General features: G+C 48.5%; 1 protein-coding gene across 2 annotated transcripts; it reads left to right on the top strand.

Annotated features, from left to right (window-relative positions):
* The first annotated feature begins 547 nt into the window (after window positions 1-547).
* On the top strand, window positions 548-15,189 carry LOC137433084 (tudor domain-containing protein 1-like). Of its 2 annotated transcripts, XM_078782779.1 has the most exons (4): window positions 548-749; window positions 1,024-1,178; window positions 14,725-14,912; window positions 15,169-15,189. In XM_078782779.1, exons 1-4 carry the CDS (start codon window positions 588-590, stop codon window positions 15,180-15,182), a joined length of 519 nt encoding a protein of 172 aa, XP_078638905.1. In that variant the 5' UTR covers window positions 548-587; the 3' UTR covers window positions 15,183-15,189. The 2 variants fall into 2 exon arrangements, with proteins under 2 accessions (XP_078638905.1, XP_067981639.2); XM_068125538.2 differs by lacking the exon at window positions 15,169-15,189 and having other exon boundaries at window positions 14,725-15,124.
* The last annotated feature ends 8,675 nt before the right edge of the window (window positions 15,190-23,864 follow it).

Here is a 23,864-nt window from a genome sequence, read left to right as displayed (position 1 = left end):
TTTTGTAGGTTGTATAAAGTTAATGGTTTATTTTGGCAAATTGTGTGCCGTGATACTTCTGTAACCTTTTCGTTTCATTGCTTTTTCATGTATTTATGATTGGTGTGAAGATATAAATACATTTTTTTTGTATTATTTTGATAATAAAAGGACTTCAAAAGTCTCTCTCTCTCTCTTTCTCTTTCTCTTTTTCTCTTTCTCTTTCTCTTTCTCTTTCTCTCTGTCTCTCTCTCCCTCTGTCTCTTTCTCTTTCTCTTTCTCTTTCTCTCTCTCTTTTCTGTTCATTCATTCCCCTTAATTGTTGTGTGCACCTGCTACTCCACTGTCAGTACGTTGCCTCTTTACCCTCTGTCATCTCACTCTTCCAGGAGCCTAGATCTTGTATTGGAAATACAAGACGTAGCCAGTTATTTGGGAGGTAAATGACTAATTATGGCTATTGTTTCCTTCCCTCTAATGGTCATCGCTGAAGTCATGGAGTCATGAAAGTAATACTGTTTGCTATCAGTGATTGTTCCTTCCTGTATGCTCCTTGTGTGATAGATATACCAGCCAGACATCTGGCCATCTCACAATCATACACTTCCATGATGCGAGACTTACAGCAACACTACAGGCAGCATGGGCTAAGTCATTCCCAACAGGACTTACCAGCTTGCGGAGAGTTAGTCACAGCATGGCTGTCTTCCAGTGGGCTGTTCTACCGAGGACGTGTTTGTGATGTCCTTCCAGAGATATCCTCTGTGAAGGTTAGCCTTGCAGCCATGTTTATCTGAATGACTGTTTAGTTGCATACATGCAAGCAAATGCGAAAGCTTTCTTCAAGCTTCTGCTTTTGCAGTTGTTTATTTGTCCATTATATCGTGTTTACAAAAGGCAGTCCATTAACCTGCAGTCTCTTCTCACTAGCTTATTAGTGTGCAGTTGTGAACCAACTGCCAAAGGTTGTATGTTTATAGGTTTGCATGAATATTCCCCCTATAACCTGATCAAATAGCTTTTGGACTCTGCTGTTGATCACAGGTGTTTTTCTTGGATCTGGGAAACACCGAATGTTTGAGAAAAGATGACCTGTTCCAGCTCCTGCCTCGGTTCCTTCGTGTACCCTTTCAAGCAGTCCAAGTATTTCTCTACGAATTGGAGCCTGTGCCTGGAGAAAGCATCAGACGTACCGCGAGGTTTGCAGCTGGTTGTCGTTGTTGTGTTGCCCCAGTCGGTTCTGGTTGAACAGACCAGCGGCACGACGATAACCAATTGATCTCACATGAGTGACCCAGAGATCCCTCACATCCAAGATGCTATGTGAAGCCAAGACTGCACCGTCTTCCATGATGTGTTTTGTTGAGTGTGGCACCTCCTAACGGTGGTTGCAGGTGTCATCAGTGGTGTCATCGAGTCTATGTTTGTAGTGTAAAAGTTGGGGTTGGTGTCCGATCGGGCCAGGGGAGTAGTTTCTCTCTGTCATCAATGGGTGAGGGTTTTGTGTCCCATTATACTGTTTGGGCCCAGGTTGTTTATTGCGTTTATGATGATGTGGGTGTGGCTGTGTTTTTTGTAGTTTCCGTTGTTTGCTGGGGGGGATGTTATGAAGGATGTCACTATAGTGTCTTTGTGGTATAGTTGTAATGTGTCTGGGGGCCTGTGGGTGGTTGTACATGTCGTACTGTCGTAGCATGGGTAATTACGGTTGGCATTTGTCATTGTAAGGAACTGTGCATGTCTCATGTCCAAGTGGCCTTTCCTTTTTTGGTATTTTTACTTTTGTGTGTTGGGGCTCGATGTGTGTTGTTAATGTGTAACCTGTGATGATGTGAAGGGCTTCGTTTTGTATGATCTGCAGGGTATTGAGATGTGTGTTTTATAGGCTGAAGGCCCAAGATGAGCTGGCATTGTTGATACTAGGGCATGCCCGTACTATATATATATCTAAAATTATATCCCCCCCCCTCTATTTACATGAAATGGTTTGGTCCATTCACAAAGCCAAAGCGAACGGCTTGCGAGTACGGTGACAATCCCCCCCCTCTATTTACATGAAATGGTTTGGTCCAAAGCGAACGGCTTGCGAGTACGGTGACAATCCCCCCCCTCTATTTACATGAAATGGTTTGGTCCAAAGCGAACGGCTTGCGAGTACGGTGACAATCCCCCCCCCTCTATTTACATGAAATGGTTTGGTCCAAAGCGAACGGCTTGCGGAGTTTGGTAAAGAAATCGCCATAGCTCGGTAACTACTTCTCCGATTAATATGAAACCTTGAAAAGGCACATCCTCGGGTCCCCAGCAATATACCTGGCAAGTTTCAAGTATATCGGACCCGTGGTTGTCGAGAAACAGCGGTCACAGACAAACAAACAAACACACAGACACACAGAGATTACTGGAATTATAGATAGACTAGGGCATGCCCGTACTATATCTATATCTAAAATTATATCCCCCCCCTCTATTTACATGAAATGGTTTGGTCCAAAGCGAACGGCTTGCGAGTACGGTGACAATCCCCCCCCTCTATTTACATGAAATGGTTTGGTCCAAAGCGAACGGCTTGCGGAGTTTGGTAAAGAAATCGCCATAGCATGCACAAACGCGCAGGAAAGCGAAAGAATCGCAAATTAGTTTTAATTAGTTTTAAAACATCGTTTAACGCCAACATAGCGGCAACATAGTTTGCCAACGTGAAATAAATGAATACGCTCTCAAATGTGCCGTCCGAGGCAGAGTCTGTTCGCCACGTTCGGCACACGTGATAGCTCGCTGCTCTCTGATTGGTTGAATCGTTTTTTGGACATAGCTCGGTAACTACTTCTCCGATTAATATGAAACCTTGAAAAGGCACATCCTCGGGTCCCCAGCAATATACCTGGCAAGTTTAAAGTATATCGGACCCGTGGTTGTCGAGAAACAGCGGTCACAGACATACAAACATACAAACATACAAACATACACACAGAGATTACTGGAATTATAGATAGATGATGACTGATCGAATGTACTGTTTGGATGTTAGTGATGTTGTTTCTTTGTGGTGCCTGAAGTCGGTGCTTGGGAGTTCCCCAAGTGTAGTCAGTCTGGGTGTGCATGTGTTTTTTTAATGCTTGTGATGCGATCTGAGAATGACATGGATGTGTTAAAAGTGACCCCGAGTATTTTTGTTTGATGTATGTGTGGGATATGGATGTCGTTCAGTGTGATGTGTGGTGCAGGGCTGAGTGACTGTTGCTTTTGAGGGGGCTTCTTATAGTTTATTGATGGTGAGCCAGGTTTGTAGGGTGCTGAGGAAGGTTTGAAGTTGTGCTGTGGTGGTGTAGATGTTGTTATGAGTGGAGTCGATGGTTATATCGTCCGCATACGAGGCTAATTGTATGTTCTCGGGTGGTTGTGGAATGTCGTGTGTGAACAGATTAAAGAGTGTGGGGAAGAGGACTGAGCCTTGAGGGACTCCATTCGGAAAGTATCGTGTGCGTGATGACCTGCCGTTAAAAATCACGAATGACTGCGTGATCGATAGTTGGCCAGCTAGCGTTTGGTGTTGTTGTCCATGTCTATGTTGAGTATTTTGTTTGTGAGTGAGAGCTTTGGGAAAGTGTCAAACGCTTTGTTGATCTCTACTGGAGTGAGAATAGTGCGTTTTGGTGGTTTTCTATTGTTGAAGCCTTCAAAGGTGTTTTGCGTGAGGTTTGTCAAAAGAGTGATGGTGGAGTGGTTTGGTCTGAATCCATGTTGAGAGTGTGAGGGGGATATGAGGGGTTGTGAGTGTAAGTACAAGGTGTTCTGTAACTTTGGAAGGTGTACAACGTAATATGATAGGTCTGTTGAGGCGGTTTTGTGGGATCTACATTTGGTTTAAGGAGGGTAATGATTTTGCCTCGTTTCCAAATTTGGGGAATTCTTGAGTGTTGGTAGGAGAAATTGATTATATTTGTGAGTTCTGATATACCGTGTGGTCCAAGGTGTTTTAAATGTAAATAGATGTCAGGGCCGGTGGGGTAGCTTGTGAGTTTTTGATGATTTTTGTTGTTTGTGTGGGAGTGAATGGTGGCGGTGTTGAGTTGGTAGCCGAGTTTGCATCTTGTAATCTATCTTTCTTCTTTTCTGGATCCTATGTGACTTGTGTTTGCGTAATGGTCGATGAGGATGTTAGCTTGTTGTTTTTCTGATGATATACTTTCTGCGTGTCGTAAGAGGCGACTAAGAGGGTTGGCGTCAGGAAGGGCATCCGGCCATAAAAACATTGCCTCAAAAAGAGAACCATGACAATTACAACTACATATGGGCAGGGTACAGCCCGAAGTGGAGATCGGTTTCTGAGGTTTGGGACATGGAATGTAGGGACAATGACAGGGAGATCAGGAGAAGTGGTGGAAGTATTGATCAGAAGAAGAGTGGACATATGTTGTGTGCAAGAGACGAGATGGAAGGGAAGTGGGGTGAGAATGGTGAAGGGTAGGCAGGGACAGAAATACAAGTTTGTGTGGCAAGGGTGCCCGGAGGGCGTGAATGGTGTTGGTGTCCTGTTTTCAGAGGAGTTTGTAGACAGTGTGGTGAGTGTGACGAGAGTGAGTGATAGGTTGATGATGGTGAAAATGATGATTGGAAAGCTCTTGGTGAACGTCATCTCGGGATATGCTCCGCAGGTTGGTCGGAGCGATGAAGAGAAGGACAAGTTCTGGTGTGCGATAGAGAAGCTGATCGAAAACGTGAAAGATGAGGAAGTTGTTGTGGTAGGAGGAGACCTAAATGGACATGTGGGAAGGAGTATGGACGGTTTTGAGGGAGTTCATGGGGGTTACGGATATGGTGTGAGAAATGGAGAAGGTGAAAGGATTTTGAAGTTTGCTGATGGAGCTGATTTGTTCATTTGTAATACTTAGTTCCAGAAAGGGGATAATAAGCTTGTTACATACACGTCAGGTGGGTCTACGACAACTGTTGACTACCTGATGGTGCGGAGACGAGATAGGGGGCACCTCCGGGACACAAAGGTGATCCCTGGGGAGGAGGCTGTTTCACAGCACCACTTGGTTGTCTGCTACATAAGGGTGAAAGGTGCGAGGAGAGCTCGGCGGGTGAAGTACCAACCGAGAATGAAGGTGTGGAGGTTGAAAGAGGTGACAGTAAGGGAGGCATTAAAAGAGAGGCTGAGTAGGGTAGAGGATGATGTGGTTGAGCTTGAACGTGGTTGGATGTCAATGAAAGATAGTCTGTTGGGAGCCGTTGGTGAGGTATGTGGATGGACAAAAGGACCACCGAGGCACTCGGAAACATGGTGGTGGGATGATGAATTTGGAAAGAGGATTGATGAGAAGAGGAAGAAGGTCAAGGAGTGGCAGAAGGCGAAGGGTACGGGAGCAGAAAAAGCAGAGCATGAAAGTTATAAGGCAGCCAAGAATGATGCAAAGAAAGAGGTAGCAAAGGCGCAGGAGACATGTAGGAAAATGTTCGGAGAACGCTTGGATTCGGAAGAGGGTCGGAGAGCGGCATTCAGGATTGCAAAGCAGATAGCGAAAGAGAGGTGTGATGTGATGGGGGTGAGTTGCTTGAAGGATGAAGTGGGACAAATCGTTGTGGACCCAGATGGAATTAAAGGAAGATGGTGTAGCGGTTCCCGCTGAATGTACACAATCGCCTTGCACCTGCCAGGACGCGGCCAGGGCGTGATCGCCATGCCGGGCTCGTCCGGACGGGCCCAGACGCGCCTCTCCTGGGCATGCCCGGACTCGCTGTTCCCGGGCACGCCCGAACCTCCCGGGCACGCCCGGTCTCGTCTTTCCCGGGCATGCCCGCTCTCGCCTTTCCAGGGCTCGCCCAGAGCGCTCGGGCACGCCCAGCCTCGACTTGCCAGGCCGCGTCCAGGACGCCCGGGCATGTCCAGACTCGCCTTTCCAGGACTCGCCCTTGACACCCGGGCATGCCCGGTCTCGGTTTTCCCGGGCAAACGCCCCGGCATAAATGTGTATATGTATATATATTGCTGCCCGATAAACGGGCTTGTCAGAATACCTGAGCTGTTTTGTTTCATTAAAGCAACTCGGACGAATTCCGTCTTTGGTCGCGTCAATTCTTTCGACTCGCGTTGGAGCGCAGCTCCTTCACTGGTGACCTACCGACATGGACACGGCAGTGACTCTTAAACTGCCTACCTTCTGGGAGGCTCACGCGGCTGTTTGGTTCGCCCAGACGGACTCCCAGTTCGCTCTGCGAGGCATCACCGCGGACGACACCCGCTTCCACCACGTCGTGGCAGCGCTCGGTTCCGCCACCGCGGCCCGCGCCCTGAGCCTCCTCGAGCACCCGCCGGCTGCCGACAAGTATGACGCGCTGAAGACGCTCCTCCTCGACGCTTTCGCCCTCTCACCGGCGGCACGCGCACGGCGCCTGCTCGACCTGCCCGAGCTCGGCGACACGCGCCCGTCCGAGCGCATGGACTATATGCTCTCGTTGCTCGGTGAGCACTCTCCGGATTTTCTGTTTCGCGAGCTGTTCTTTCGCCAGCTGCCTCACCCGGTACGCCTCGCCCTGGCTGGCACGTCGATCACCAATCCCCGCGCCCTCGCCAGGGAAGCCGATAAGATCTCCTCGGCGGGCCAACACATCGGCGCGGCTACCTGGAGCCTGCCGCCGTCCGAGGCGACGCCCGAGCGCCCTGCGCGGTTGGAGGCCGAACTGCCGGTGCAACTGGCGGCCGCCACGCCGCGCCGACCGCTTCCGACACGACGGCCAGGGCCTCCACCTGACCAGGCGTGGTGTTATTACCACGCCAGGTTCGGACACGAGGCTCGGACGTGCCGACCCCCGTGCACTTTCGGCAAGTCGGGAAACGGCCGGGCCGGCGTTCATTCCCAGCCATGAGCGCCGGCCACTCGGGCAACTTGCTTTTTATTCGGGACAAAGCGTCCGGGCGGCGTTTCCTTTGTGACACCGGCGCCCAACTGAGCGTCATACCCGCCTCCGAGCAGGACAGGCGGGACGCCGTTTGCGGCCCCTCTTTGGTCGCTGCTAATGGCTCGGCCATACGCACTTTCGGCCTGCGCGACGTCACCCTCTGCTTCGGCAGCCAGCGCTTTCAGTGGACCTTTGTGGCCGCCTGCGTCCCCATGGCTTTGCTGGGCGCCGACTTCCTCTGCGCGCACGGGCTGCTGGTCGACGTCAAACGTCGTCGCCTTGTCAACGCCGAGACCTTCAGCTCCCTGGCGTGCACGATGAGCAGCTCTGCGCCGACCGAACTGCCGTGCGGCCTCCCGACGGCGAATGAGTTCGCTCGCCTGCTCGCGGAATTCCCGGCCCTCACGCGGCCGACGTTTTCGGCCGTCGCAGTGCGGCATGGGATCGAGCACCACATACCCACTACGGGCCCGCCGGTCTACGCCAGGGCCCGCCGCCTCGACCCGGCCAAGCTCGCCGTGGCAAAGGCCGAGTTCGACGCGTTGGAGCACCTCGGCATCGTGCGGCGCTCCAATAGCGCGTGGGCCTCACCACTGCACATCGTGCCAAAGCCGGGGGGCGGATGGCGCCCGTGTGGCAACTACCGCCGCCTCAACGACGCTACCACCCCCGACAGGTACCCAATCCCGCACATCCAGGACTTTTTCCGCCCGTTTGGCGGGACGGGTCATATTTTCCAAAATTGACCTGATACGGGGATACCACCAGGTACTTGTCCGGGCGGCCGACGTCCCGAAGACGGCCGTCATCACGCCGTTTGGCCTGTTCGAATTTTTGAGGATGCTGTTTGGCCTCAAGAACGCGGCCCAGGCGTTCCAGCGCTTAATGGACGGCGTGCTGCGCGACCTGCCATTTCTTTTCATCTATCTGGACGACATCCTCGTCGCCAGCACGTCCCGCGCCGAGCACCTCCTCCACCTCCGAACACTGTTCGGTCGCCTCAGCGAGCACGGCTTAATTGTCAACCCGGCCAAATGCCACTTCGGCACGACGACCGTTGACTTTTTGGGCCACCGCATCACCAAGACCGGGGCCGTGCCGCTGCCGACCAAGGTCGAGGCCATCACCACGTTCCCGCGTCCCCGTTCCATCAAGGCCCTACAAGAGTTCCTCGGCATGGTGAATTTTTATCACCGATTCGTGCCCCGCGCTGCTCAGCTCATGCGGCCCCTTTACGAGGCCCTCCGGGGCAAGCCGGCCAAGCATGACATCGTTTGGTCCGCGGCCATGGACGCGGCCTTCGCGAGCGCAAAACGGGCCCTCGCCGACGCAACGCTGCTGGCTCACCCGGTGCTCTAACGCGCCCATCGCCCTCACTACGGACGCCTCTAACTACGCGGTGGGCGCCGTCCATGAACAATGGGTGGACGGGGTTTGGCAGCCACTCGCTTTTTTCAGCCGGCAGCTCCGGCCGAACGAGTTAAAATACAGCACGTTCGACCGCGAGCTGCTCGGTCTATTCCTGGCCGTTCGCCATTTCCGACACCTCCTGGAGGGCCGCCCGTTCACGGCTTTCGTCGACCACAAGCCGTTGGTCTACGCAATGGCCAAAGTCACGGAGCCATGGTCGGCCCGCCAGCAGCGCCACCTCTCCGCCGTGTCGGAATTCACCACGGACATCCGGCACGTCGCCGGCAAAGACAACGCCGTGGCCGACTGTCTTTCTCGGGCCAGCGCGAACGCGGTCCACCTCGGCGTGGACTTCGCGCTCACGGCGGCCGACCAGACCACCGACACCTCGGTGCAGGCCCTCCGGGCGGCGGACACGGGCCTCCGCCTGGCCGACATCCCCTTCGCGGGCACCGTCCTGCTCTGCGACGTCTCCCAGGGCCAGCCTCACCCCATCGTGCCCGTTTCCTGGCAGCGCCGCATCTTCGCCTCCATCCACGGCCTTTCTCACCCGGGCCGGAAAGCTTCTCAGAAGCTGGTGTCGGCGCGTTTCGTCTGGCACGGCCTTCGACGGAACGTCCGCGACTGGGCCAACTCCTGCATGGCCTGCCAGCGGGCCAAGGTCCACCGCCACACCCAGGCCCCGCTAGCACCTTTCACCGTGCCTGCACGGCGTTTCGACCACGTCCACGTGGACCTGGTGGGTCCCCTGCCCCCATCGCGGGGGTTCACCCACCTGCTCACCATGGTGGACAGGACCACCAGGTGGCCGGAGGCCGTGCCCCTCACCTCCACCACCACCGCCGACGTGGTGCAGGTGTTCATCGCCACCTGGGTTGCGTGCTTCGGCGCACCGGCGGACATCTCGTCCGACCGCGGCCCACAGTTCACGTCCGAACTTTGGGGCGCGGTCGCCCGCTCGTTGGGGGTCACGCTGCACCGCACCACGGCCTACCACCCCCAAGCCAACGGGTTTTGCGAGCGGTTTCACCGCTCCATGAAGGCCGCACTCATGGCCGGCCTTCAGGACGACGGTTGGACCGACCGGCTGCCGTGGGTCCTTTTGGGCCTCCGCACGGCCCCCAAGGAGGACCTCCGGGCGTCCGCCGCCGAGCTCGTCTACGGCCAGCCGCTCCGCGTCCCGGGCGAGTTCGTGCCCGACGCTACCAGTCCCTGGTCCGCCGCACACCAGCGCTCGGACCTCCAGGAGGCCGCCCGACGATTTGCCCCCGTGCCAACGTCCCGCCACGGTGGCTCCCAGTCCTACGTCCCCCCGGCGCTTCGCACAGCGGAGTACGTCTTTGTGCGTCATGACGCGCACCGGGGGCCACTCCGGCCGCCGTACGACGGGCCCTTCCGGGTCCTGCGACGGGGCGACAAGTCCTTCGTCGTCGACGTCGGCGGCCGGTCGGACCGGATCTCTGTGGACCGCCTCAAACCGGCGCACGTGGACGTCGACCGACCACCACGGTTGGCTCTTCCTCCGCGGCGAGGCCGCCCCCCATCTACAGTTCCCCCCGCTTGACCACCCACCACCGGATCGGACCCCCCCCCCCCCCCCCCCCCCCCACTCGCTGTTCCCGGGCACGCCCGAACCTCCCGGGCACGCCCGGTCTCGTCTTTCCCGGGCATGCCCGCTCTCGCCTTTCCAGGGCTCGCCCAGAGCGCCCGGGCACGCCCAGCCTCGACTTGCCAGGACGCCCGGGCATGTCCAGACTCCCCTTTCCAGGGCTCGCCCAGAGCGTCCGGGCATGCCCGCTCTCGCCTTTCCAGGGCTCGCCCAGAGCGCTCGGGCACGCCCAGCCTCGACTTGCCAGGCCGCGTCCAGGACGCCCGGGCATGTCCAGACTCGCCTTTCCAGGACTCGCCCTAGATACCCGGGCATCCCCGGTCTCGGTTTTCCCGGGCAAACGCCCCGGAATAAACGTGTATAAATATTGCTGCCCGATAAACGGGCTTGTCAGAATACCTGAGCTGTTTTGTTTCATTAAAGCAACTCGGACGAATTCCATCTTTGGTCGCGTCAATTCTTTCGACTCGCGTTGGAGCGCAGCTCCTTCAATGGAAAAGATATATGGAAATGCTGTTGAATACAGAGAATGAATGGGATGGCAACATAGAGAGTAACCCAGTTTTATGACCGGCAGAGAAGATAACTGAGAAGGAAGTTGAGGAAGCGATAAAAGCAATGAAGAGTAGAAAAGCGGGAGGGCCGACGGGAGTTGTGGGAGATATGTTGAAGGCAGCAGGAAGTTGGGGTGTGAAGAGAATGGCAGAGATCTGTAATCTGGTGGTGAAAGAAGGTCGCATTCCAGTGGATTGGGAACTGAGTACCCTCGTCCCTCTATACAAGGGGAAAGGTGACCCTGACCCTCTGGAGTGTGGCTCGTACCGAGCGATAAAGTTATTGGAGCATGGAATGAAGGTATTGGAAAGGGTGTTGGAGAGGAGGATAAGGAAGAAGGTGGAGATCGACAAAATGCAGTTTGGATTTATGCCAGAAGAGGAACGACAGACGCGCTCTTTATTGTGAGGCAGTTGCAGGAGAAGTACATGGAGAAGAGGAAGAAGTTGTTTCTTGGGTTTGTTGATCTGGAGAAAGCATTCGATCGGGTTCCATGCGAAGTATTGACATGGGCATTGAGGAAGTTAGAAGTGGAGGAATGGTTGATCAGAGTTGTGATGGCAATGTACAAAAGAGCGCGCACAGCTGTAAGGACGAAGGACGGGAACAGTGGTGAGTTTGAGGTGAAGGTGGGAGTGCATCAGGGGTCGGTACTAAGTCCACTACTATTTGTAGCTGTGATGGAGGTGCTTGCTCAGACCGTCCAGGAGGGTTTACCGTGGGAGTTGTTGTATGCAGATGATCTGGTGTTGATTGCGGAAAGTATGGATGGACTGAAGGAAAAGATGAACAAGTGGAAGGAATGAATGGAGACAAAAGGTCTGAAGGTGAATATAGGAAAGACGAAGGTGATGGCAAGTGGTAAAGCATGTGGTGAGGTGGAAAGAACTGGGAAGTGGCCATGTGCTGTGTGCAGGAAGGGTGTCGGAGTGAACTCCATTCAATGTACAATGTGCGCCGAGTGGGTTCATCAAAAATGTAGTGGTCTGAGAGGGTCATTAACCAGTGTGGCAGCTACATTCAAATGTAAGGTGTGCACAGAGGGAGCTGCAGATGGAGGAAATGTTGAGTTGGATCTTGGAGACGGCGTGAAGCTGGAAGGTGTGAAAACATTTTGCTACCTCGGAGGCATGCTGAATGGAGAAGGTGGATCAGACTCAGCAACGGTTGCTAGAGTGAGATGTGCATGGAAGAAGTTTCGGGAACTGAGTGGTGTGCTGATGAGGAGGGGAGTGTCGTTGAAGCTGAAGGGAAAGGTGTATGCTGCATGTGTGAGAAGTGTTATGATTTATGGGAGCGAGACATGGGTCATGAATGTAGAGCAGCAACGAAGGCTGGAAAGGGTGGAAATGCGAATGGTTCGGTGGATGTGCGGAGTGTCGTTGAGAGAGAGGAAGACAAATGATGAATTGCGAAAGATGATGGGAATAGAGCCTGTGATTGATGCTGTGAAGAGGCACAGGTTGAGATGGTTTGGTCATGTGTTGAGGAAGGATGAAAGTGACTGGTTGAGAAGAGTGATGGAAATGAATGTAGAAGGAAGTAGAGGACGGGGAAGACCTAGAAAGACTTGGCTAAAGATGGTGGAAGAAGAAATGCGGGCAAGGGGGTTAACTAGGAGAGATGCAGAAAATGGGGCAAAATGGAGAAGATTGTCATGGGGACCGCAAGGCTAACCCCTGCTCTCGCAGGGAAAATGGCCTTATAATGCATGTTGTGTTTTGTTGTATACTTTCTGTGGTAGTTATGGCTGCATGTGAGGCTGTTGGAGTTATTGATGCTGTTTATGTGTTTGTACACGTGTTCGGTAGTGGTTGAGCGGTTTAGTGTTTGTAAAAAGTAGTGCCAGTTTTGTGGGTTATTTTTCACGAGTATTTTGTTGATTTCTATTGTTTGAATCCTTTCTACTATGTCTGGTGCATTAGGTGTTGGTGTGTTGTGTTTTAGATTGTCTCGTGTTTGAGGTGTGCGATTTCTGGTGAGTAGTTGAGGCTGTATTTTTTTTATATTGCCCTTTGGGAATGTATCTGCTAGCTGTGGTTGTGATGGTCATATTGAATTGTTTGATGCATTGAATGTAGCTGGTTTATTTCAATGGTGTGTTGTTGTAGCCACTTGGTTGCAAGTGCAGTGCATACATGACATGCCAAGAACATGTAGAACATGACGATAAGGTACAAAACCGAACACCAGTAAGTGGCAGGATGGACGTGCATCATGCTTGCCCAAAGGGAAATAGGTCGAGATGCAGCCGCTCATGTACTACGCCTATGGTTGCAATTTTACTCATTTGGCCAAAGTAGAAATTCTTATTTTATGTCGGACTAGCCGAAAGCACCCGGCGTTGCCCGGTGTTTTTTTGAATGCATTTACTACGACAATTCAACTTTTACTCGCGGCCGTAGAAGATAGACTACTATAATTCAGCTCAGCTTTTAATTGCGAAATGGGCCCAGCCCGGCCGAGGCGGCCTCGACCGGCCTCGTCAACTAGCCTATAACCTTCCCGGGGCCCATCCCAACATTTTTGGTTCTTTTTGAATGAATTTACTACTATAATTCAGCTTTTACTCACGGCCATAGAAGATTGACTACTATAATTCAGCTCAGCTTTTAATTGCGAAATGGGCCCAGCCCGGCCGAGGCGGCATCGACCGGCCTCGCCACCTCGCCTATAACCTTCCCGTGGGCCGTCCTGACATTTTTAGATCTTTTTGAATGAATTTACTTCTATAATTCAGCTTTTACTTGCGGCTGTAGATGATTGACAACTATATTTCAGCTCAGCTTTTAATTGAGAAATGGGCCCAGCCCGGCTGAGGCGGCCTCGATCGGCCTCGCCACCTCACCTATAACCTTCCCGGGGCCCGTGCCGACATTTAAAGTTCTTTTTGAATGAATTTACTACTATAATTCAGCTTTTACTCGTGGCCGTAGAAGATTGACTACTATAATTCAGCTCAGCTTTTAATTGCGAAATGGGCCCAGCCCAGCCGAGGCGGCATCGACCGGCCTCGTCACCTGGCCTATAACCTTCCCGGGGCCCGTCCCGACATTTTTGGTTCTTTTTGAATGAATTTACTACTATAATTCAGCTTTTACTTGCGGCCGTAGAAGATTGACTCAGATAATTCAGCTCACCTTTTAATTACGAAGTGGGCCCAGCCCGGCCGAAGCGGCCTCGACCGGCCTCGCCACCTAGCCTATAACCTTCCCGGGGCCCGTCCCGACATTTTTGGTTCTTTTTGAATGAATTTACTACTATAATTCAGCTTTTACTTGCGGCCGTAGAAGATTGACTAAGATAATTCAGCTCACCTTTTAATTACGAAGTGGGCCCAGCCCGGCCGAAGCGGCCTCGCCACCTAGCCTATAAACTTCCCGGGGCCCGTCCCGACATTTTTGGTTCTTTTTGAATGAATTTACTACTATAATTCAGCTTTTACTTGCGGCCGTAGAAGATTGACTCAGATAATTCAGCTCACCTTTTAATTACGAAGTGGGCCCAGCCCGGCCGAAGCGGCCTCGACCGGCCTCGCCACCTAGCCTATAACCTTCCCGGGGCCCGTCCCGACATTTTTGGTTCTTTTTGAATGAATTTACTACTATAATTCAGCTTTTACTTGCGGCCGTAGAAGATTGACTAAGATAATTCAGCTCACCTTTTAATTACGAAGTGGGCCCAGCCCGGCCGAAGCGGCCTCGCCACCTAGCCTATAAACTTCCCGGGGCCCGTCCCGACATTTTTAGTTCTTTTTGAATGCATTTACTACTATAATTCAGCTTTTACTCGCGGCCGTAGAAGATTGACTACTATAATTCAGCCCAGCTTTAAATTGCGAAATGGGCCCAGCCCGGCCGAGGTGGGCCTCGACCGGTCTCGCCACCTAGCCTAAAACATTTCCGGGGCCCGTCCCGATATTTTTAGTTCTTTTTTAGTTAGAGGTTTTTAGTTAGAGTTAGATTTTTAGTTAGAGGTTTCCTCCTATCTTTCACCGTTCAGGAGATTAGCTTGCACAGACAAAGAAACAAACAAACAAACAAACACTTTCTTTTATATATATATATATAAAGAAGAATAATCTTGCTGGTGGAGGCTAGTGTCGATTTGCATTGGCAGACAGGTATAACAATGGCTGAAATAAACAGAATGTTAATTGAGGAATGGTAACCACCTTGGGAAGCAAAAAAGAGAGGTTGAGGTCTTCAGCGTAGTAACTCTTGGCTGAAAATACTTTCTTCCCTTCTTTCTACCAACTTCCTCAGAGAGTTTTTTGAAGATATTATTTTGGGAAAGGTGTTGGTTGCTCGTGTGATGCGAAGGAGTCTGACTGATGCGCTGTGGGTGTTGCTATACCTGATGGGAGACTCCGGCACACTAATCAACCACTTGTTACTGGATGCGGGTTTCTGTGTCAAACAACAGCCCAGGCATCAAGATCAAGGCACAGAAGGTACCAATCGAGTACTTAACATGTACCCTGATTAAGAACGTCATGTGCTCTTTGATATCACAGCTTTTGTGAATTCATCATTGCTCCACCTTGGATCTCAATTGGAGGCGATTCGTAGGGTAGTACCAAACTCCCTGAAATGTAGAGTGGAGAATAAACTATGAAGGATCATTTAATACAGAATTTCAGATTGTCACGTGACTAGCATTGGGAGTGGCAAAAGCTGCATTCTGTTTATTTCTTTATTTGCCTTCAGATAAAGAGGATTGACAACCCTCAGAGCCTTTACGTCTCCTCCTTTGAGTCGGTGTTGTTTGCACCATTTTCTGTTTGCGTGTTTCACAAGAGTTTTGCTTGTTTTGTTGCATTATCTTCATTCCTCAACTATTGTTATTTACGAGACCACTTGCTTCTTGTTGCATGTGAAGGCTTCAGGTGATGCTCATGCCTTAGGTTGGGGACATATGGATTAGAATTGCACTCCCCTTGATACATACATCATCAAAGTTTATGACATCATTTCAATTTGTGATCTTCTCACTGTATAGTAATGATGTTGGTTCTGATTGTTTAATGCATTTCATTTTGTCTCTTCTTTGGAATAAAGCAATTCTACAATAAATTCCATCTTTACAGGCTTTTTGTGTACAAACTCTTGAAAGAGCTGGAAAACCTAACCGGCCAGAACACACACACACAGTTACGGCCACGGGTTTTGGGTCTACTTAGAGGGGGGTATCCTCGGTTCCCCTCGGACTTACCGGGCCTAATAGACTGTGAGGCCAAAATCGCCACCGATTTCATAAGTTCCATCGGCAGTAGCTCGGACTGTGTGCAATTAGATCTACCCAGTACGAGTACGACAGCTACGACTACAAGTGATCCAAAGCCTCATAATGCTCGATTCCATCGGTGATGCTATCAGAAATTCACCGATAAATCTAAGATAGAACAAGCTCAAAGAAAAAGAAGAAAGCCTGCAAATGACTGTCCTACAGAACTAATCAAAGGTGAGCTTCATGGGTATTATATTTACTAATTTAGATGTGATCTCGTGATGATGAAAGCCGACCAGGCTAAGCTTCGTGCAATGGTTTGTCGTTTGATACATGTTATCGCAGTTTCATTGACGCCACCATAAGAAATTTGCACATATACAGTCACGTGAAAAAGTAAGTACACCCCATGTAAAGTTTTGACTTTTTCAACATATTTCAACATACAGCTATTTGATCTTCATTTCAACAATATTGGTAGATAAAGGTGATATAACAAAACAAATATCATGAAACATTTACATTTTGTAGTCCATTGGATAATTTAAATAAACATAAATGCAAATTTCTCACGTGGAAAAAGTAAGTGCACCCCTACATTTATCACTACTTCAAATACCTAAAATTAGAATCAGGTGCACCAGCTCAGGTGCAAATGATTAGAACATTGTTAGAGAGGATCTTGGAGGAACCTGTCTTATTTAAACCTCAGACATTTAGTTTGGTTTGCTCTTTGTTGTTGAAGTGTGCGTCGTCACCATGCCTAGATCAAAAGAGCTCTCTGAGGCCTTCAGAAAGAAGGTTATAGATGCCTACGAGTCTGGGAAGGGATTTAAAAAGATCTCCAAACAATTTGAAATCAATCATTCGACTGTCCGGAAGATCATCTGCAAGTGGAGAAGATTCCAAACAACTGCCAACTTGTTCAGGCCAGGCCGCCCCAGCAAGTTCAGCCCGAGAGCGGACCGCAAGATGCTGAAAGAAGTCTCTAAGAACCCCAGAATGTCATCACGGGACCTACAGGTAGCTCTTGCCATTGTTGATGTGAAAGTGCACGAGTCTACCATTATAAAGAGGCTGCACAAATTTGATCTACATGGGAGGTGCGCCAGGAGGAAACCTTTGCTGTCCAGAAAGAACATCAGGGCAAGACTAAGTTTGCCAATGAACACCTCCGCAAAGACCAGCACTTCTGGAACAATGTGCTCTAGACAGATGAGTCAAAGGTAGAGCTATTTGGGCACAGTACCAGAAGACATGTTTGGCGAAAACCAAAGACAGCATTTGACCACAAGAACCTGATACCAACTGTAAAGCATGGTGGTGGAAATATTATGGTTTGGGGCAGCTTTGCTGCATCAGGGCCTGGACAGCTCACCATCAAAAAACCACTATGAATTCTTCATTGTACCAGATGGTTAGGGGAGTTACGGCTTAATATAGTCAATATAGTTACCGGCCGGACTAAAGCACCAAATTTTCACAGGAGTTAGAACATTGATTTAGGAAGATAATTAGCCTCTCCAAACAACTTTTGGCCCCCTATGAGGCCCACAGTGGCCCGTGCAAGATGATACACTTTGGTCTCCATTTATGGATCAAGGGAAGTAACTCAACTTATCTAAAATGATTTTTAATAAATAGATGATAATGTCTGTGTGCTCTAAAACATATCAGAAATCATAAACATGCATCAAATACCATTTTAGGTGTATAAAACTCTCAAATAGTTATATTTTAACAGTATAATAAATGATTAATATCGAATTATCTCCTTTGGAAGAGCAATAAACCTTTGGAAGAGCAATAAACCTGGAAGAGCAATAAACCTAAATTGTTCCTCCCCTATACGGGTGTTTATGATGACGTTTGATATCTATGTACATAGCATCTAAATATCTGCTTTATGATTAATATAAATGGTATACCTCAACTGTAAACATACTTTTTTTCCAGGAGGATTCTTTCCCGGCGCATGCATATTGAATCAATCAAGGCCGCCGAAAATCTTCAAGCGTTCTTCTGATAAATCATCCAAAATCAACTGGGATAGGGACTGTCAGGAGCAGGAAACCCAAACATATCGTGGATTATAAATATATGTTCGGTATGTATCCTTATTTTTTTATTTTTGTAATTGACTTTTAATACTATCGGTTCATATAGGACGTGCTACATGAGTGTCGCCAATGAAAGTAGATTCGTCCCAGCGCCATGTGGCAAACTTGCTAACTAATATTATATTATACCTTATTAACCTATACCTATATTAGCATGGGTTGACCGTTGTTTGTACATATATATGGATACCTATATTTTAATCCTTTTTTGTGTTACTGTTACAGTGATTACAAAATGGATGAGGCCGAGGAAATCGATTGGTCCAGGTGTGTAATCTGCCAAGAACAAAAGACGGATTTACCCAAATGTCCAAAGAACAGGCAAAACTCAGATTTATTGTCAATATACGCATCGTTTTTAGAGAACGTACAGAAATTTCAAGATCTCGATGCTATGCCCGTTAAAGTTTCATTCTCGAAGGACGTCACCGCAGAAATTCTCCATCAGAACAACGCATGTTGGCACAACTCCTGTCGCCAGCTGTTTACAGACACAATGTTAACACGTGCGGTAAACAAGAAGCGAAAACATGACAACGTCTCTGGTAACGTAGTGAGATCTTCGAAAAGACAGTCCCTCTCCTCGTCTGATACTAAATCAAGCTACAGTACTATCATCACCATGTCTTGTGTATTTTGTTCTGAAAACACCAATGAAGATTTACATGAATGTTGTACGCACAATATAGACGTAAGGTTGAGAACGATGGCAACCGAGATGGAGGACACGGATCTTCTAGCCAAACTCGCTGGTGGAGATGTGATAGCCATCGAGGCAAAATACCACTCATCGTGTATGACGAAGTATAAAAATGTGTATCGTTCGCACATACGAAACAGGAACAGGAATGCTGACTAGTCATGAACGAGCCAAAGGAAGAGCATTTGTAGAGCTGGTTGACCACATCGAGGAACAAATAATGTCAGAAACAAATATGTTCAGACTCAAAGATCTGTATGATCTTCACCAAAGTAGGCTACAACAATTGGGGTGTGATTACACCACAAACAAAACACGTCTGAAAGAAAAAATTATCGCCAATTTTATGGAATATGGAATTCAGGAACAGACCGTTAATAAGAATGTGTTTCTAATATTTCCAGATGGAGTGAGAAAACTGATCAAAGAAGCGTTAGAAACATGTGACTACGGTGCCGAAGTACTCCTATTTTCCAGAGTTGCTAAAATGTGCAGAAACGAAATTTTCAAAGATACAATAAGCTTTGATGGAAACTTTTCAGAAAATTGCCAAGATATAGCCCCAAACACTAAAACACTAATCTCAATGTTGTTGTATGGTGCCAATTTGAAAGGAGACATATATGAGACACAACCATGCAATACTATCACTCAACTTCTGATCCACAATGGGAAGAGTCGGCCTAAGCCAAAAGCAGAATCCTCATCTTCAGCGCCTTCCAAACAACGACATTCTCACTTGCACGAACCGCCCGCTCCTGTATATATAAGATTGAACATTCACACATCAACGAGGAGCAAGACTATGATCGAGAAGTTTGAAAAGTTAGGTGTTAGCATATCATATAAGCGTGTACTAGAAATCGAAAAATCAATTTCTCAAAAACAGCTGGCCCAGTTTGACAGTGATGGTCTAGTATGTCCGCTGCAACTTCGGCACGATCTTGTAACTGTGGGCGCGATTGACAACATAGATCATAACCCGTCAAGCACAACAGCCTCTGGATCACTGCATGGAACAGCAATGACAATTATGCAGCATCCCACTGAACATAATAAGGGTCAAGATCGTCATGAAATTAATGAGGATGCATCTAGGTCAACGTACGATCTACCAGATAGCTACACCATAGTTCCTCCGCTCTGCAAGGCAACTATCCAAGTACCTAAAATCACGACGCAAACGAGTGAATCTAATCTTCACGATGCTATTGGAGAGGAGAATGACTGGCTGGCTTCAACATCAGAACTTGTAACGCACGGGAAGTTTGATGATTACGAGGCTATGTCTTGGTCGGCATTTCACGCAGCCAAAGAACGATCACCAACTTCTCCACCAGCCATTATTTCCCTTCTTCCTCTCTTCATGGAAAAGGCAGACTCTCCTGCAATGATCAAACACGGCATGGACATCCTAATATCGGCAACACGCTTCTTGAATCCTGGTCAGATGTCAATACTAGCCTGCGACTGTCCCATATATGCCCAATGCAAGTATCTTCAGTGGCGCTTTCCAGAATTATATGGCGAGGGGAAAATGCTGATCATGCTAGACGGCCTCCATACTGAAAAGGCACTGTTGAACAGTTTAGGTGATCTGATGTGCCGATGTACCGGAAACTGCGTTCGGTGTAAATGTAAAAAGAGTGACCTTCCATGCACAAGGCTATGCACATGTAACTGTGAAATATCTTAATAACAGTTCCGGTAATGATTAAATGTTATGATAGCGTACACATGCAACGTAACTCTGTAAATGGCACATTACCACTCCTTTATCCTTACTTTGCAACTGTAGAATAAATATTCTTGGATAATTGCAGGAAAAATCAAGCTAAAGATAGTGCATTATGCTTTGATGGAATATAAGCTATTTCAAGAGAGGTAATTCGATATTAATCATTTATTATACTGTTAAAATATAACTATTTGAGAGTTTTATACACCTAAAATGGTATTTGATGCATGTTTATGATTTCTGATATGTTTTAGAGCACACAGACATTATCATCTATTTATTTAAAATCATTTTAGATAAGTTGAGTTACTTCCCTTGATCCATAAATGGAGACCAAAGTGTATCATCTTGCACGGGCCACTGTGGGCCTCATAGGGGGCCAAAAGTTGTTTGGAGAGGCTAATTATCTTCCTAAATCAATGTTCTAACTCCTGTGAAAATTTGGTGCTTTAGTCCGGCCGGTAATTTCAAATTTCATAACTCCCCTATGCTGCTCACGCATCGGAACAGGGGGCACAGTCAATCGTAATCAAATCCCCAGACATCGACGTAGTCGTGATTGCGCTTTATGCAAGTTTCACAATCCAAGCACAGCTGATATTTCGCACCGGTACACAACAGCGCACGTGATACATCGACCTGACTGCTATCGGCAAGAAGCTAGGACCAGATATATGCAAAGCTCTTCCAGGTACCATGCATTCAGCGGATGCGACTCGACAAGTGCCTTCGTTGGAAGAGGAAAGGCTGTTGGGTTCAAACTCCTCAAGGACGATGCCACCTTCAGAAGCACGATGATGGATTTAGGTAGTACTTTTGATATGACCTCACAACAGCTCACGGCAGGTGAAGGCGCCATCTGTAGACTGTACGGCGATAAGCGACAGACCCATGTCAATGATGTCCAACATGCCATGTTTGGATGTCAGACAACTGACCCTAGCAGACTTTCGCCATGTCAAAATGTAGCTGAGAAACTTCTCAGACATGCTAACTTCCAAGCTGCCATTTGGAGCAGGTGCTTGCAGCGTTGCCCAGTGATTCCTTCTGCCCAAGGGCATGGATGGGACTTGAGGGTGCTTCTAACTAAGAGGGTGCTTGAGGATAATGTGAGGCCATCTGTCGGAAAGTTGAAGCTCAACCAAAGGTGGACCTTGCAACATGACAATGACCCGAAACATACCAGTAAATCCACCAAAGAATGGCTGAAAAGAAATAAATGGAGGGTTCTGGAATGGCCAAGTCAAAGCCCGGATCTAAATCCCATCGAGATGTTGTGGGGGGATTTGAAACGAGCTGTGCATGCAAGAAACCCCTCAAACATCGCACAGCTGAAATAATTCTGCATAGAGGAGTGGGCAAAAATTTCTCCCAGTCGATGTCAGAGACTGGTAGACAGTTATAAGAAATGCCTACTTGAGGTTGTTTCTGCCAAAGGGGGAAATACCACCTATTAGAGCCAAGGGTGTACTTACTTTTTCCACATGCAAAATTTGCATTTATGTTTATTTAAATTATACAATGGACTAAAAAATGTAAATGCTTCATGATATTTGTAATGTTATATCACCTTTATCTATCAATATTGTTGAAATGAAGATCAAATAGCTGTATGTTGAAATATGTTGAAAAAGTCAAAACTTTACATGGGGTGTATTTACTTTTTCACGTGACTGTATATATATGCACACAAATTTCTACAAGAGTATTGGGAAAAAATAAATAAAATGTTAAAAAATACTTTCTACACACGAACATTTCGAGTTCAGAATAGGTTGGCAGATACCGTCTTTCTCGGGGCAGTGAAGAATCCATGATTTTGCACATATTTTTCAGCAGTCGAAGCCACCGTAATTCCACTTCTGGGGGATTCGAGTGCTGCAAAAGATGTGCATAAAAATATCATGGAAGCTAAAATTGTGCGCAGCCACCAACTTCGGATACGCACACGTTCACTTCCCAGTCTCAAAATTGCCTGTTGTGATTCGGCTTAGAAAGGCCACATTGACAACTTCGATCACAGATTTTGAAGTGAAAAAGTGATTACATTTTCAATTTATTCGCCATGGGTACGCTCAGCCCTGTTTACCAATGTAAATTATGTTTCCCGAACAACGTGTGATGATCTAACATTTTGTCACGAGCATGACGGAGGCAGTCGCTGCAGTAGACCACTGTCCAGATGTGTAGATAAGAGCCTTTAAACTACTGCAGAAGAATCCCTCCCTTATAAGAGTCATTCAAGGAACTTGGTACATCTTATGACATATCTGAAGAGATGGTCAGTCATCTGGAAGAGTTTGTATGCCTACTGTATGGGCAGAAGGAAATTACTTCAGTAAATGAAGGGAGATATCTCATGTTGAAGACAGCAACCAGGACTGAAAGTGTCATGCTGCCAAACTAGGACTCCCTCAAAAAGCACATCCAGAGGGCTAACTATCAAGCCAGCATCTACAAGAAAAGCCTGATGCAGCACCAGGATCTGCCATCTCCTGCAGGCAATGGTTGGGAGATGGATGGCAATGAGCTCACAATTGACTGGATGGACCTAGCTCCAGCTCCTGAATGTGTTCTAGAACTTGCATTCTGCAGATGTGTTACATGGTCCTCCCGGTAACTACCTGGTCTTGGTGACCCCCGGACCGTGGGAGGACCCCGCCAGAAAGATCTCTGATTTATATGCTTTCGTAGCGCAATCAATATGAAAGACACAATAATTCAAGTCAATAAGAAACCCCACACGAAGGATCCGGATTACTCAATAATATATTCCCCCATCAATCAACAACCATCAACAATCAATCACCAATATTACTAAGATGGCCATCTCATATATTTCCCCCCTTTCCCCACTCACGACCCCTCAATGGTCACTGTCCCTCACAATGTCTCTGGGCCCCTCCAGACCAAGGTGAAGGTCGACTTCTCCGCACACGGGCGGTTGAACGAACCCCTGGCTGACGTGCTCCAAACGCGCACGTTGCGTACCGGGAACAGCTGCTGCAGCGCACACCTCCTTGCAAAGCAAAGCGGGCAAAGCAAAGCGCGCGAGGCCCAAGGTGCGACCCGTACGCGTCCTTGTAGACGTGGAGGCGAACTGTGCCGGACGCTTGGTTCTGTGCACGAACCCACGGCAACTTGACGTGTAACCGGTAATTACCCCGCACCGGTAACTCCTCTCGCCAGACGGGCTTTCAAACGCAGCGTTCCCCACGCTGCTCAATATCGACACCGCTCGCGTCAGAGCTGGGCGATGAGAAGAAGATGGCCGCTTCTCCCGGACCTTGTCTTCTTCTTTTTTCTTCCGGTTCACTATCCCGTTTCCGGTCTCCTGTTATCCAGAGCCTCTCTAACCATTTAACCACAACAACCTTTAATTGAATAAACATTAATAAGCAATGACATGAATCGTAATTCACCTAAATCCGGGATCCGTAACAGATGTAAGGGATCAAAGTGTAAACCTCCAAATGCTGAGGAGTCATGCTGTATCTCTCTTGGACTGAGATGTACAGGTCTGTGCCAATGCAAGAAATGTGAGAACATTCAACTCCAAACAGACGTTGAAGAGACAGATAGACCTGGGGCTGATTTTCGAATTTTGAAATTTGCTGC

Source organism: Myxine glutinosa, chromosome 8 (genome assembly GCF_964187855.1).
Source record: "Myxine glutinosa chromosome 8, kmMyxGlut1.1, whole genome shotgun sequence".
Taxonomy (NCBI): domain Eukaryota; kingdom Metazoa; phylum Chordata; class Myxini; order Myxiniformes; family Myxinidae; genus Myxine; species Myxine glutinosa.
Note: the sequence above shows the minus strand (reverse complement) of the source record. Positions and strands in the feature narration are given on the sequence as shown.